The following is a 16,253-nucleotide window of genomic DNA, read 5'->3' on the forward strand; positions in this document are numbered from 1 at the left end:
GCGCCACCAAACATTGACAGCATCTGTCCTCTACTCCCGGCACCCACACTGGCTAGACAGACCCCGTTAAAGCCCTGGAGACATGCATCTCTATCAAGAATCAGAGGTCGCTTGAGATGGGGGGAGAGAGGACTGGCACAGAAAAGGATGTGAGTCAGACGTGGCACTGTAATACATGAATACTGAAACACTATCAAACGCGGTCCGCCTGTCTTATCACCTTTTCTCCATGACTGACTACCTACCTGTTCCCTATTCTCTGTGTGTGCTCGTCTGCTTTTATTTACTCTTGCCTTTTTCTGTTCTTGACTTTCTCCCTCGCTCCTTAAATTGCCTGTCTGTGTGTATGTGTCTGTCTGTCTGCCTGCCTGCCTCTGGGTCTGTCTGTCAGGAGTTTTCATCAGTGTCTGAGCTGACAGTTACATACCAAGACAAAAAAAATTTGCAAATAAGTTCACAATGCATGACATTACTTTACAAAATTGTAGCCATTGAATTTTAAATCACCGTTCATAAAAGGAGTAAACATACTTGCACACTGATTGCCAGACAGTCAGGGTCTAGTCCACCTTCTCATCTCAGAAATTAGTAGACAGACTACAAAGCAGCATCTAGACGCTGGTCAACAACATTTCCAGAAGCTGAGTGGAGATGTCCTGTGAGGACTGCCGGCAAGAAAAGCTAATGTGTCTTGCGACCTTGGCTAGGGGGCCATAATTCAAAAGTTTCTGAAAGCCAGACACCGTTCATCTTGACTGTTTTGAAAGAGGATAGGCAAGCGGGAGGAAAACGTTTTGGGGTGAAACCATAGGCAACACTTTTTATCGATTCTTGTATTGTGTTTACTTTCTTTTTTATCTGGAAGAACAGTAAAGTCTTAATAATAAACTGAACATTTGCTAATGCATTGTTCTAGCCTGACAACACAATATTGTGAGGTACAAAGTTTAATTTAAAAAAAATCCTAAAAAATATTTATCAGAAAATTATTCATCAAACAAAATGGTTAGTCTATTTTACAGACATAGTTTAACATACGTAAAACCGTAATTCAAATTTTAACGATAAAAATCTTTTCATAGTGACTTTTGTAGAAAGTCGGCTTTTGAATATTCACTTTCAGGATCAGAACCTCCGAGTGAAAAGAAAACAGACGCAAGAGTTATTTTCCTGGTTGCCGCCCCTCAAGAGGTTCAACAAAATCCTGCTCTATAATAGAAAGAGAAAAGACGAAAGAAATAAAAGAAAACCTTTTAAAAAAATACGTTCCTAAACATCATTTACTTAAATTTAAATTAAATATACTAATAATTTAATATTTCAAAATTTACATTTAATGGAAACTGAAAAAAAGATTTAAGTATTAAACTGACTCCTACATGCCTCCACAGGTTTTTACTGGAATAAATTACACTCCTCTAACATGTCTTGTCAAGACTTCACAATACCTCACTTAATAAAACTGTTAGGTTCCCCCTTCCTGGTCTTGGAGACAGCCTTAAAAATCTCTTCTTTCTCAGCCCTAATCTTCACAAGTTATTCCAGGAGAGCCTCTCAATGGCTCCGCTACATCAAAGAAAAAGCAGCCATCATGAGACACTCCATCTACCTACACACTCCCACGCAACCCACTCATCATCCGCCCACCTTCTTACTTTTTACATTTTAAACAGACAGTCTGCAACAGCATCCCTCTGAATAAAAAACAAAACCACAAAAGACTGTGTCCAAAAGAGATGAATGTGCCAGTAATACCACAAAAACACATTTAGAAAATTGATGGTTTAATATTTAGCACCTCTTGGAATACTAAAATGTTTCCAAGAATCTCATTATTTGACAGGTTATATTTACAATAATATTTTTCACCTTCCCCTATATTGTATATCAAACTGAATAGTTATACAGCAAAATAGCTAGAGACATTTACTGTTATATTTAATGAGTTTCATGAGAGACAACCATATGCTTGAATATCCTTTATGACAGCCATAAAAAGACAGTCAGGTTTGGTGAAGCTGATCAAACGATCGACCAAAATAATTCTTATTTTTTGCGGCTTCTTAGATTGCATCGTCTAGAGAAGAAGCGGATGTCTCCCTCCCGGATTTGCAGAAAAAAATATCTTTCAGAAGGCATTCTTCTGTGCTTAACTCCCCCTTCGTTTTCCTTTGTTCTTGTTAGTGGGTTCTGACATTAAATTCGCTGGGAAAATATCCTTGTCAGATCAGGGGATTGCGGGTCTGTCTGGCACAAGGGTCTTAACTCTAGCATTTGAACTCCAGACATCCTTCGTCTTTCACTTGTTCTCTTTTCTTTCCATTTATGCGTTCTCCCGTGTACTTTCTATTGGATTTTTTTTTTTTGGTAGCCTGACTGGACTTGAGTTACAGTTGAAGAACAGAATAAATTATAGAGTATAATATTGATGTTAAGAAGGTGTTGAGAATGATACATGTTTTCCTATTCTCATATACTAAGAGGTAATAAAAGCGTGCTGTTGACTAGGAGTTCTCTTAAAGGTCGCAAAGTTAGCTGCGAAGAATGAAAATTGGTTTTTTATCATTTTTATCGCACAGTTGATGTTAGCTCAGAATGCTACCTCTCATTAGCGAAAATGAGGCATTTTTCAGTATCAAAGAGATAATTTTTTAGCGATTACTTTGTAAATAACCTTTTTATAGGCTGGACAAATTTTCTTTGATCGTAAACTGTGACTAGTTGATAAGGATGGCTTGATGAGTGGCTACGATGGACTAATAAGTTGTTTGGATGACGGGCAGGAAAGGCAACGATGGTCGATTGACATTTCCTTTTCAATACATCTGTCTCCATCGACTACTGGACCATAGTAGCCAAGTGGTTCTGGTTACTGCGGTCAGAACTCAAATTGAGCCGCGGACATATTTGATGCCTGAATGCATTCACTTTACTTTTTGTTCAGGAATATCAGAAACAGTCGTGGAAAAAATTGTTAATATTCGTTTACCGGAGCCTGTAGTGAATTATCTTAAACTATGTGCATCTAAATGTTATGGCTTGGACTTTTGGCTGCATTCAAAAACTTTTATTTTGGTGTCTTTTGGTCGGCCTTCAAAACAAAGACTGGGACCGGCTATTTATGTTAGCAAATAATCAGTCTGAAAGGAAAATATACGATGTTTACTTTGTGTCAACAACTTTTCTATGAGCTCCATTTATCTACTTTTGCTTTTTGAGATGTTTTTCGTTCTCTCTTCCTGATCTATCTGTTTGTTTGGCGCCTTTCTTTTTTATTTCATTCCTTTCTTTCTTTTAAACCCTTATCATTACCTTCATTTATCATTGCTCAACTTTCGGTTTCTGGCACTAAGTAAATTCTTTTTCTTCCTCATCTTTGTCCACGTAATACTACTACTACATTCGTCAATTTCTAATTTTCTAATTGATTTCTCCTATTCTTCTACTTCCTTCTTCGTTTTCTCATAGTCGTTTCTAAAGTTTGAAATCTTTCCTGGCGCATGGTAGACTAGTATTAGAGCAGCACTGGCAGTGGCTCACCCGCTGACATTCTAAAGAAAACCACTGGGATGGTAATGGACATGCTCCTGGGGGACACCAATTATAGATAATGGCACTTACAAGAGATTACAAAATTTGGGATGTAGTACTCATTTTATTAGCTGTTGTTTTGTGCTCCCTAAGCTCATTTTATAATTGTTCGTTGACATCAAAATGCATCCAGATTGGTCATCCGAAAAGTTTGTATCAATTTGCCATGGAAAACACAGATTTTATTGTACATCGTTTCATTGTACATCACTTCATTTGCAAATGTGTAATCGTTTCTAATTTTTTTAATGAATAAGTTTAAATGGCTGAGAAAGCATTGTATAATGTTTTAGCACGTTTTAATACATTTGTATTTTCTAGTATAAAATTAAATGATAAAATTTGCATGAAAGATACGATCGATTTGAAATCTTGATAATTGAGACTTGTTACGGAATCATGGTCTGAGTTCTGTCCCTAGTCTGAACCCAAAGATGCATTTATGTGTTGTGGACACAACAAAGCAGCTCGCAAGCATAAATGACTAAGAGGCGACCTGTCTCCCATCGGAAGGTTGGCTGTCTCCAGACCGAGTTGCTATCCATTGAGACAATTGTTTGTTCTTGTCACATCTTTTCTTTTCTCTCACTTACTCTTTTCCTTTCTCTCACTTTCTCTACCTTCTGTTCGCCTGTCTCTTTGGGCTGATCTCTCTCTCTCTTCTAGTTAACTTTGTAATTTCTAGACTATTTAAATTTTACATGATATAATACGATTTTTTATTGCTTAGATACTTGGAAATATTTTTTCTTTCGCCATTTATTGATAAAGAAGAATACAGACTGCAGGCAGATAGGTTTGCTAAAATACGCCCTCCAATTAGTGCAAAAAGTGTGTGAGTATATATTTATATCTGAATGGTTATACGTGCATGAGAATGAGAGCATATGTTTATGTATGAAAGTATGTATGTCACGTTGTGACACTGGCAGTAATGACCAGAAATGAAAGAGTTCGAATTATCTCACGCTTAGATGCTAAAAGAATGTGTGAGAGAAAGGGAGCACAGTCCGTTACTTCAGAACAGCAATGTAATAACTGCAATTACTAATAGCAATCCATAGACATAAATGCCCATAAAAAAGATTCAAGGATGTTGTAACGATATACTACCTGTCTAGTAACGCGATGCATCTCTCCCCAGTCTCCGACCTTTGACCTCAGACATTATCTGCACTTGGTGCCTGGCAATTCTACTCTTATAACCCATATATCACAGTTGAAAAAATTGTTGTGTCGATTAAGTCTGACTTAGGTCAGTGCAATTCAAGTCTGAATGTTTCTCCCATGTGTAAATATAATTTGATAAATTTGCTACAAACATCACATACAGCAACGAAAAGCAAAGAAGTATTTGTCTATCTTTTGTTGTATAGATTTATTGTAAAGGGAAGGATAAAAGACCAAATAATATAAACAATACAGAAACTTGAGCACAGTCTATTTGACAAAGGTATGCAGGAAAAGACTCCTATCATTGTGTGAGCATGTTAATATTAACCACAAAAATAAGTTATTCTCCTACACACCGTCTACAAACGTGCCTTACGATTTTCAGACACAAATTTCACTTTTAGTCCTAAGTTTTCTTTTATCATTGTGTGTTTATTTACCACAATCATAACATTTGTTACTTCTTTGAGAAAATAAAAATGTTTTAATTCTTTCCCCGAGGTATTTTACTTGAGAATTTGGTTTCAATATGCTCCTGAAAGATTGCGCAATATTTTATATTTACCATGTTTATTAAATGAGAATCAGTGAGCTCATAGTTCACGAGTGGTCTCCGACATTTGTTTGCTGTACACTCGTCTGTGCTTGGGGATTTTGAATGATTCCCATATTCCAAGTTTTTATTTCTTTTGTTTGTTTGGTCTTGGGCTTCAGGCTGCCCAGTGGACAAGATTACTTCACAGAGACTTTGATGGGTCTTGGAAGAGGAGAACTATGGGTTTGGGGACTTACAGTATAATAATAATTCCCAATGAAAAACCCTCCCGACTTTGTAATTCGGTATCTAAACAGGCATCTGTGATTAATAAGCAAAGCAAACACTTTCCAGGACTGCGATTACAAGAAATTTCAAGACTAAAGAAGTTTAAGCTCACACAGTTGCCACCTACGTATACTTTTTACTCCGAAGTTTCAATCCTTGTTGAACCTTTATTTTCCATTTTTTATCCTTTCTAACAGTTTTCACCTACAATAGCAAGAATTGTCAGCCGAGTGAAACATCATCCTACAATTTTTTAAATAAATGCATCTCTTTGATATGATTTCAAAATTTGTTTCGCTTCTGGCGGAGAATGTCCACCGAACTTCTTACTTTGATAAGAAGAGGATGCCCTAGAGATCACTGCTGTTCTTTGGTGGGTCACACGTGGGGTTCCAGTCCTACCACACACACACATACACACACGGGGTCTGTGGGCTAATGTTTGCCTTGCTGAGTGATTTCCCTTGCTAAGCCAGCTCCTCCTGGTGGACGCTGCAGCTCGTGGCCACTGAAGACAGCCTCGGGAGAGCTCGACAAAACTAGGATCAAAGATAGACGCAAAGTTCTAGCTGTCCCTCTGCTCGCAGCTTTAAGTTTATTTGCAGAAGGGTCGAAGAGTAGTTAAGAATCCATTAAGATGGCGTCTAGCAGGGAGGATCAGTGATATCCCACTTGTTGACGCGGGTTCTGACTGCTTTGGGGGTTGCAAGAACTTGACAAGGCACAAAAGCAGAGCAAGCAGCATTGAAAATACCGAAAAACGAAGTGTGTGGGGTTTTGGAGGTCTGAAATTATAACCACTAAAAATAAACAATTTCGCTGAAAAGACCATAATTAGTTAAAAACTACCATCACATGCATTTCTAATTTACGAATCAGGAGATCAATAGGCAAAAAAAACAAACTGAAAAGAAAAGTGAAAGTAGAAATAGTCAAAAGCTCATCACAATCTGATGTAAATTCTAAAACATTATTGATAAGCACATAGGTAACATCTACACACAATGACTATTGCTACTACTTTCAATAATAACCTTGCCTTTTGTTCTGTTGGAAACATATATAAATGCATTAATCAGACACGCTTTCTTCTATTGTTGCAGATGCAGAGGTGGTTGGCTGTGTTGGCAGTGACTGTTCAATGTGTTGTATTACGTGTTGGCTGTGTCAACCCGGGTAAGTCCTTTGTACTTTCTTCTATCTTATTATCTTTTTTGTTTTGTTTTTAAAAAGTGATCCTAATAAAGACGATGGAAATATTTATGACTTTAGATTGTTATTTGGGATTGCTAATGGTCTTCACTAAACCATTTTTATTCTTATACATTTCATCCCCATATCAAAAACATTTAAACTTTTTTTTTCTATTTATCATCTCTTGATAATGATGTTACTAGGAAATATCTCTAACAGTAAAACTATTATCTAATAAAAAAAATCATAATAGGAAAGATTAGGATATCAGGATATCAAATAAGCGATAATAAACTAAGAACAGTTCATCTAAAGTTAGGACAGGGTTAGCAATAACTAGTGTAGCTATGAGGTCGTCTAACTGTAGGTCAACTCGTGTGACAGGAACCTAAATGTATTCTAAATAAAGTTTCATGCACAGTGGTTCATTTAAACAATTCATACATTCAAACATTCATACACTACAATAAATCAAAGTCTCAAAATTCTTGTTTGTAAGGAATAACCTTATCAACCTTTAAGGCGTTAAGTTTTAGTATAATAGGATTCTTCTAACCAGAGATGTGAATTGTAATATTATACTTATTATCAAAGATGTTTTGAAGACAATTTCCGTCATTTGACCATCATCCATTCATTAATCATCATCATCATCATCATCATCATCATCATCATCATCATCATCATCATCATTTTCATCACTCTTTTTCTGTTCATCCAACCAGCAAGTTTTTCCATCCATTTTTCCTGTTTCGTTTAAGGCGATCAGTTTTAGGCCATTGTCCTTCACTCCTGTCAGCATAAATCACAGGTTTCATCTGTCATTTAATTTGTCATTAGCACTAGAAATAGAATCATAGCTTTGTGGTGTAATTCGTGTCTCCAACAGGTTTTGTCTCCCAAACAATTGATTTCTGTTTACCAATTCTAACTACGTCTCGGGTTTTAAAGGTTGACATTTCGAATCTTGCTTTGAGTTTTGTTGATTGTTTGAATTACTATAAGAGCTGCTGACTCATTTACCAGCTTCAAGTAATCTGTCTTTAGGTTGTTGTTTTTTTCGCTTTTGCTTGATTAAAAGCACTTACCTCAATCCCTTTTCCTTTCTTTTTTCTTTTAGTTTTTTTTTTTTTTCATTCTTGCTTATATTCTTTCTGGGTTTTTTTAACTTTCGGCTTGCTATTTTTTATTTATTTTTTTTTTTTTTTGCTTTTTTTTTCCCTTGATTTTTGTTTTGTTTTTGTTTGGTTTTGTTTTTGTTTTTTTTTTTTTTTTTTTTGCAGTCCCACTCTACGCTTCAGTGGGAGAGTATATAACAGTACGTATTCCTTCTCACAACAAAAAACGACAAAAGAACTGCCAGCTGTATTTTATTATTATTAATAATAATGCTGAGGACAAAAACTAAAATTATAAATTTAATATTAGCAGAATGTAAGTCGCTAGGTTTCACCACAAATATACAATTATATTCCTGTAAAGTGATGGTTCAATTCCTCTAGAGAACAAACGTTTCATTAAACATATATGCTTTACCCGAGTTCGACAACCGTTCCGAAACATATTAATATTATAAAAGTTTTAGTAGGTTAAACATACATTCGAAGCCCACAACAGCATCTAATAAAGAGAAGTGTATTTAAGTACCTTAAAACTGTTAAGGCCGAGTCACTTATCAGTTCATGTGAATATTTTTCATTTAAAGAATATTAACATCAGAAATGTCTGACAAAATTTATGAAAATTGTAGTTAGTCTAGCTGAAATATCATTAAGAGAGGTAGTGTTGAAATATCAAGTCTTGCAAGCCTACATTTACTGACAAAGGTGGGGTTGCTACTGTGGTGGGGTAACCGCACAGGTAAGGGAGGTAATCTCCGCCAGGGTGGATAATAAGCGGAAACTTCAACGACACAACATCTTTGCGACTCACTAACACGTGACCTGTGCTTGGGTTTGGGTCGCTTCGTACAGGTGAACTGGATTCAGGATACAGAGCTGTGTAGACACATAAGAGAGAAACTAGGTGTCCCGTCAGTGTGACACCTGTTCCCGACATGATAATGAAGATATGCTATGGATGTGAAAAATTATCTGGCTAAAAATCTTAAAAATAACTCACAAAGTTAAGTATGACAACCTTGTCTGGAACACAAGTAAACTGTCAGAATTTTATGACAGTTTTCATTAGAAAAATAAACAAATGTCCTAGTGAAGCTCTAGGTTTAATCCCCGATAACATAAATTCAGCATTAAGGCAGTTTCAATAAGGGCCTTGAACCTGTAGAATTGTATCAAACTGCTATTCATACCAAAAGTTTAAAAAAAAACAAGATATGGTTTGACCTGAAGTGTAAACAGAATACAAACATGACATTCAAAAGATTAAAGACATTCTGTAGAAATCACTCAGATATAGGTTTAACATTTACTTCAAACTAAAACAACATGCATATAAGTAAAATTCCATAAATTTTCTAGAAAACAGTTTACATATTCCTATGGAGTTTTGGGGGAAGAAATACAGTCAGGGATCAAGAAAACAGTGGGTACTTACTTAATGTGTTGTTAACTTTTCTTTTGTAAACCGGCCAAATTCCCAAACTTAGGGTATAAAAACCTGTAGCTACAAAATCAGTTTACCAGATGTTGACAAGGAGACCATTCGTCCTCAAATGGTTTACATTGCTTTGACATACTGCGTTAAACTTTTTTTTCAATTTTTATCTGTTTCTCAAGATTTTTATGAATGAATGGACTGATTTTTTTTTTATTTTCCATGAGCTAGGGTAACATATTATCTGATTTCTGGACCGACGATTTCACAAAAATGTTTCAAATATTTGTAAGAGTCTAATACACCGGAACATTCTGTGACAATATCTCTGTTATTCATTTCATCTTTTTGTCAATGTTCCGGAGTTTACAAATGTCACAAAAACTATGAAGATCAAGTGAGAAAAAAAAAGAGCTTAAACAAACTTGACACTTTTACAATTATTTACATGAACCTTTCCATTCAACACTCTTCTACCTGAAATCAAAGCGCCTGTGTGAAACAAATACTGATTGAACTGCTCGCCCTTTGACCAGTGATCCAGGACTTCTTGTTACCAGCTTATCAAAGCCGGTGAGCTGTGCTCGCCATTGTCACCCAGGAGAGAAAAGGAGCGAAGACGCATCCTGACAGATCGGTAATGCAAATCCCGTGTCAAACCGGTTTCGGTGAACTGCTCCGTTTCCTTGACGAGTCGGTTGGCTGACGACCGGTGAAAGACCTAAGCTCCTGCAGGCTCTCTGTTTTCCATCTGATGCAAGCCTGCATCACTTGCTTTCTTTTTTTGTGGCTGTATTATTTAAGACAATATTGATCGTTGTGGCCGATGTGAGGCTGCTGGCTGTGACTGATCGCGCCATGGTGTGGACTGTATTTTCGGCACCTCATCAGTTGTTGTTCTGACCTGCCAATGGACAGGCTTCTGACTCATTTGTCCCACTGTTTGTACGAGGGGAATTTTTTTATCCTGTTCGACCGCTGAATGGTTATTTTTAGTGGAGTAAAAAATGTAGTGACGAGTTTGGATGCTGGAAATTGTAAGTTATAAGTGAGAGATGCTTACTAATTCTTCTCTGGAACAAATAAATGTTGGTTGTGAGAAGCGGCTATACCAAAGTTGTTAGAGAGTTTATTAGAACCTAAAGACTTGTGTTAGATGGTACCTGTAATGCCTATGGAACTCGAATGTGGAATTGGTACTTAAATCCTAGGGTAGGGGGGTCAATTTGCGAAAGAAGATATAGCACTAGACTACCAATCGACAGTGAATTATAAACATTTTTTTACAATAAGAGCATAAATCTCTATTCATCTTCCTATCCAATCAGCAAACTTTTGCTAGATGGGCAGGAGAGGGGATGTTCCGGTTAGGTCACTGGCCGAGCTAACCTCATATCTACGAATTCCGCGTTGACACGTCTACCAAACGTATTGTAAAATATTTACAAACAGTCAAAACGTGTCACAGAAACCTGCCTCTATTCTTGTTCAGTAGATGGAGACTACCTGAGGAGAATGCAGCTAATTGTTGTATTGCAAAGACCAACAACCGTGCACAAAGCATGGTCCCCTCAGTCTCGTCCCCACACAACCCTTTTAGAAGCGGAATCGTCCTGAATGGTCTGGCACTGGGACCTGACACAACTGTCAGTCCCCTAGGACACTCCTGGGGAAGTCCGGCGCCGAGGTCAATAGAGGAAGACCTTCCCATGCCGGATATCCATGGCGCCGCTCACCTACGACCACAGAGTAGAACATTGTCAGCTGTTGCATCCATCAACTCCCTTCGACAGCTGTTATTGTCATCGTCATCGTCAGCAGTTTCCTACACTCGACACAGATGCCACTTCTCGTGCACTTCACGCTTTGACGAGCAGCTCCTTCATCATTCTTAACATCCGCGAACAGATTTCTCAAACAGATAAATATTTAAGAGAGACAGTGCTGAGGTAGTCGACATGAAAGTTGGAGCGAAGCGAACTCACTGACACATTCCTTACATCACAAGGGGATCGATCTCCACTGACAGTACCCGATGCCTCAGTGCTCGCGTGCCACAGTTGGAAGCAACACTCCTATTTGCGATAACAATCTCTTCAATTTCCTCAAGCACGGGGTTGGATGCAGCTTCTACCGCCTTTGTGCCACCCACTGCAGGCTGTTGTGGCCACCCGGTGACAGAAGGTAAACAAGACATTCAGCGAAACTCACCATTTATCGCTCTATGCATGCTACTTCCTTCCAAAAATTTTTTTCCTTCTTCACTCCTGCTTTTGAAAGACTCAAGCCTATGTACTTCATTTAAACTCAATGCGCGGCAGAACAGAAGAATGATAAATTTCTCATTTGCTTCTCCTCTCTTTGTTTCTTTGTTCGTTAAAAATTATGTCCCTTGGGAGAGCGGTAAACATGAATTGTTTAGAAGGCTTCTCACACCTCACTTTGTATCGCTTCCCATCCCCTCCCGGGAGTGGCACACTAAGGTATGCTTTCACGTGCGTTTGATATTTTATCCCCAATAAAAATTAGTGAGGCAGATGAAACAAAGGTTCAAAAAGCCTTTATCGTCCGGCTGGTGAACTTCGGTATGTCTATTAAACCTCGAACCCAGGGTTAGGCTTCGTCTAGAAGCTTTTTGAAGGGAAATTCTCTGCCTTAGAGAAGCTACTGCTAAACATACAAGCAAGTTCATTTCGAAATCGAGTAGATTGAAAGCAGTAAACAATGAAATGAATGGAGCTGTTGATTCGCGGACACATGTTCACAACCGCACTGACTATCATGGAGATATCATTGTAAGTACCCGTAACGAATCTAGCTTCATCAGTCAAGAGGCTCAACCCCCTTGCTACCAACGGGACCATCGTGAGGATGTATACACAGGAAACAATCACCAGCATCTTGGTTAGCGCCATCTGTTGGTTGTACCTTTTGCCTGTGTTCATGCTGGCCTCCTCTCGCCATGCTGAAGCAGCTTTCAGTTTGATGATCGTAATTACAGTGGTTATTGATACAATAACAAAGGAAGCGATTGGAAATATTACTTCAAGAACAGTAACCCCAAGAACTTTTACCAAGAACGCATAATCTTGTTGGAACTGCGTAGGGGCAACTATCCACTGGACATACCGATCTACATTTAAGACAGAAGCTCGAATGGTCAAATGGTGTTGAAAGATACACAGCCTGGAACAAAAAGATGCTGAGCAGTATGAGCCCACCCATGGTGCGGGTACGTATCAGGGTATGGGCACGGAGCGGACACATCACGCATGTCCACCTCTCTACTGCGATCACCGTGCAAATGAACTCAGATGATGACCTTAAGCCGCTTGACAACGCCTACAGAGGTGACAATGGACTTAACGTAGTACTCCTCGCCAACGAACCAATCAAAAAGCTTTATAAAAGAACTGACGCAATACACGACGAACGTGATGAGGAGATAACACAAGTCCACGAGGGCCAGCGAGAACAGACAAAGGTTCATACGGTCGTTGAGACCCTGTCTCCAGAATACGAGACAGTTGAGAATGTTCGTAGGGATGCCGAACAAACACAAGAGCGTGGACAAAGCAGTTAAACAAACTATTTCTACTGCCCGTCGTGTTCCCTGGGTGGGAAGACTGGGTGGATAACCGATCCATGTGAGACTTTCATTTAGTGTAGTGTTTTCACCTTCCCCTACCATCCTATCCGCAATCGCAGTTCCAAGTTTTCAAGAGAGTCTTGTGCGTGTATACATATAAATATATATACGAACTCCCAGTCATTATAAATTTGCAAGAAACGATGAAAAAATGTTCTTATACGTCAATAAATCGTAGTTGTGTGTGTGTTATTATGTCTAACGAGCTCACAAAAATAAGAATGAAAATATTTTTGCTGCACAAATTCTCCAGCATTGACATTTTCCTATGTCAATTCAGAAATAAGTATTCGAGAAAGTTTCCGAAGTTTTTGTATTTCAGAAAATCCAAAATAATGAGTGATGATTAGAGAAACTAAAAAAGTTTGCTTAGATGTGAAAATTTGAAGTAGTTGTTAAAGAATTATAAAGCTATTTATCTACCGCCTAGCTTATTGTGAAAGTATTTATGCACTGACTTGTTTTTATAACTCCTCCGTTTGGATGTATAATCAGTTAATTTTTATATTTTATATATTACATGTTTTTTAATAATTTATGTGGTGTTTTGGATTATTTTGTGTTTTAGTGCGTGGTCTTTGAACACCTGTTCAAGTGAACAGCTTTCTTTTTCTTAAAAATTATTTGTAGCTGAGTATACCATCAAACACACAAACTCTTAGACACACACATTCACAGACACACAGATAACACCCAAATATTCACCCTTGCTAGAAGTACGAAACTTGATTAAGCGACTATTTTAGAAATTTGTCCTCCATTTTCTTTACTTGACTGGACACGTACACGAAATAATAAAAGATGGATGTAGAGGAGTAGGAAAAAAAAAACACAAAAAGAAGAAAATGTATCTTGTTACAACCTATCTAAGAAGGAAAATACCGAATTCTTTTGTTCTTTTCGGGTAATGGAATTTTTTTGCTTAAAATTGCGATTGCGATGCTTTAAGGTTGAAAAACTACCAAGATGTCACGTGACTTAAAAAAGAGAGATATGTCGCAAGCTATCCTGGCTATTAGTGATGGTGAATGAAGAGCCAACAAGCCTCAGGATTGTCTCTTTTTTTGTTTTAAGTAGTTTTTATTATTAGTTTGTTTTATGTGATCGAAACTGACTTTTTTCCTGTCGTGAGAGGCAGGGGACGTCTGTCTAACTGGTCTCCCTCATCAAGTAGTCACAGTATGTTGCCTTCAGGCCAAAACAGCTTTTTCTCCCGACTCAGTTTTTATGTTAATATACCGAAATCATAAGGGACAATTTCTGTAAATAATCAATTCAGTGCGGCCTGAGGTATGTGAACAGAGGTAAAACAAATAATTTCTTTGAGATGAACACTAATCTCTCTCAACATTTTCAACCTTGACTGTCTCTCGGCCCCTTGATCCGTCAGTCCTTCTGCTTTTATGTCAATCTACTACTAATGTGTATTATTTAAAATATATTGCAAAAATGTTCAAATTATCCATAATATTTCAGTCGTACCGAATGATCTTTAAATAAATGTTCACAATCATCTGTTCAGTAATTACTACAATAAGTTTTTTTATCGCTCGCGTGCCTCGCGAGTTTTCGTTCTGAGTGTTTTTTTTATTCTACCTCAGTACTTTCTTATCTTCTCCATCTCTTTCTCTTTTTCCATTTTGCTCTCTCTCTCCTTCTCTGAGAAGAGTTTCGATGTGTTTAAGATTTTTAAAAACTCTCCAGTAAGAGAGGATAACTAGAAAAGTAGCCATTTCGCTCTTCCTGTCTTTTTTAACTGGCGTTGACCTCCAGAATCAAGATGGCGTTGGTGTGATTAAGGGTTGGAGTCAGCGATCGTGCAGCTGACAGCGCATTTCACTCGCAATCTCGATTTTCCTCCGGCAGTTTGTCCTGCATTAACTCATGCAAGCTTCAATAACTCTGTCGCCTCGAGGACACGTGACGAGCGAGGAAGAACCACAAGAACATCGGATGCAAGTTTGGTGCTGAACTGAGGGAGTTGCTTGGCTCGAAGGCAAAATGGTTCAGAGAGGGGAAAAAATCATTTAGCGTGAATTTCGGACAAAGTCCAGGTAGAAGATTCACAGGCACAACGAGTTTTATTTGGCTACTTGCTGAGGAAATATTAGCTAAAATTTAGCCTGATACTACTGCCTCGACAGTTGAACATTTTTGTCACACAACGAGAGACTTTTATCTGGTGTGAAAATGTAACATGAAGTGATGATTCTCTATTTTTCAGTGTTGAGACTTCCGTCTTATAAACTGGGAGGACAAATATGAAATTTACAGTCGATTCAGCAGGAATATTACATCATTTCCTGTTGTTTCCAGAATAATAACTTCATTTTCTAGTTGTTCTACACGAGCCCTATACATGCCACAAGTTTGCCTTTGCAGTTGGCAGCAACCATCAATAACATATTGAAAAATCATACTCAATAACATATTGAAAATCATAGTCATTTTACCTATCAAAATATGTTCGTATTTTGGGTAGCATTTTTGCGGAATATATTTTGCCGCTACATTTCACTGGCAAAATACGGCCACCTCCAAACAAGTTTCCAGTAACTTATACAGTAGGTTACACCCACAAAGATATCCGTTAAGGCAAGATGTTCCCCTGGGGAACGGTTAGAGGATGAAGCGGAAAGATAAGTACAAAGGCGCCATTCTACCGATGGTGTCGGGTTACAAGAGACCTGGGTATACAAAAGACCATTCAGAACTCTTGCCGAGGGTATAGCGTTCCTCCCATTATCACGTGTTCCATTCCGTTGACGTGTGTGGATAAGCGGCCGCACAGTCTGGCGATCGAAGCCAGAGGTGTTCCCTGAGGACCTTACACAAATCAACCAAAATGTATTTTCCATGCTTTGGAGCAACAATTGTCCTGCATCACACTTCAGTGGGGACTAGCAACCAATCGTAGATGTCCAGCCTCTGGAGTCGCGAACTTGTTATAGTTTTACTAATGGGTATACACATGTTGATCCTTTATCTATCCGTATCAGGTTTATCTTTCCAATATCCCTCTTTTTTTTCTTTTTCCCATAATTGCTTTCAGACGAGCACATTCACACTTTTATCCAAACTTTATCACAGAAACGCTCCCTTTCTCTCATATATATATATAAGCATACACAGATGGAAATTTTTTTCGCACTCATAAAAAGATTGAGAGAAAGGTAGAGATATCGAGAATGAAAGAGTCCTTCACACACCAAATCAGTATTCAGCAAGTATAAAATGGTGGCTTCTTTAAAACTACAAAAGGAGAGT

At 38.0% G+C, this 16,253-nt stretch overlaps 1 protein-coding gene across 1 annotated transcript in view; it reads left to right on the forward strand.

The window, feature by feature from the left end:
* The window catches only part of LOC112566221, a 194,924-nt gene that overhangs the window by 165,334 nt on the left and 13,337 nt on the right, over window positions 1-16,253 (forward strand). The window contains exon 6 of the mRNA XM_025242262.1: window positions 6,691-6,763. Within this exon, the coding sequence (XP_025098047.1) occupies window positions 6,691-6,763 (73 nt within the window). The remainder of the gene's footprint in view (window positions 1-6,690; window positions 6,764-16,253) is intronic.

Source organism: Pomacea canaliculata, linkage group LG6 (assembly GCF_003073045.1).
Source record: "Pomacea canaliculata isolate SZHN2017 linkage group LG6, ASM307304v1, whole genome shotgun sequence".
NCBI classification, from domain to species: domain Eukaryota; kingdom Metazoa; phylum Mollusca; class Gastropoda; order Architaenioglossa; family Ampullariidae; genus Pomacea; species Pomacea canaliculata.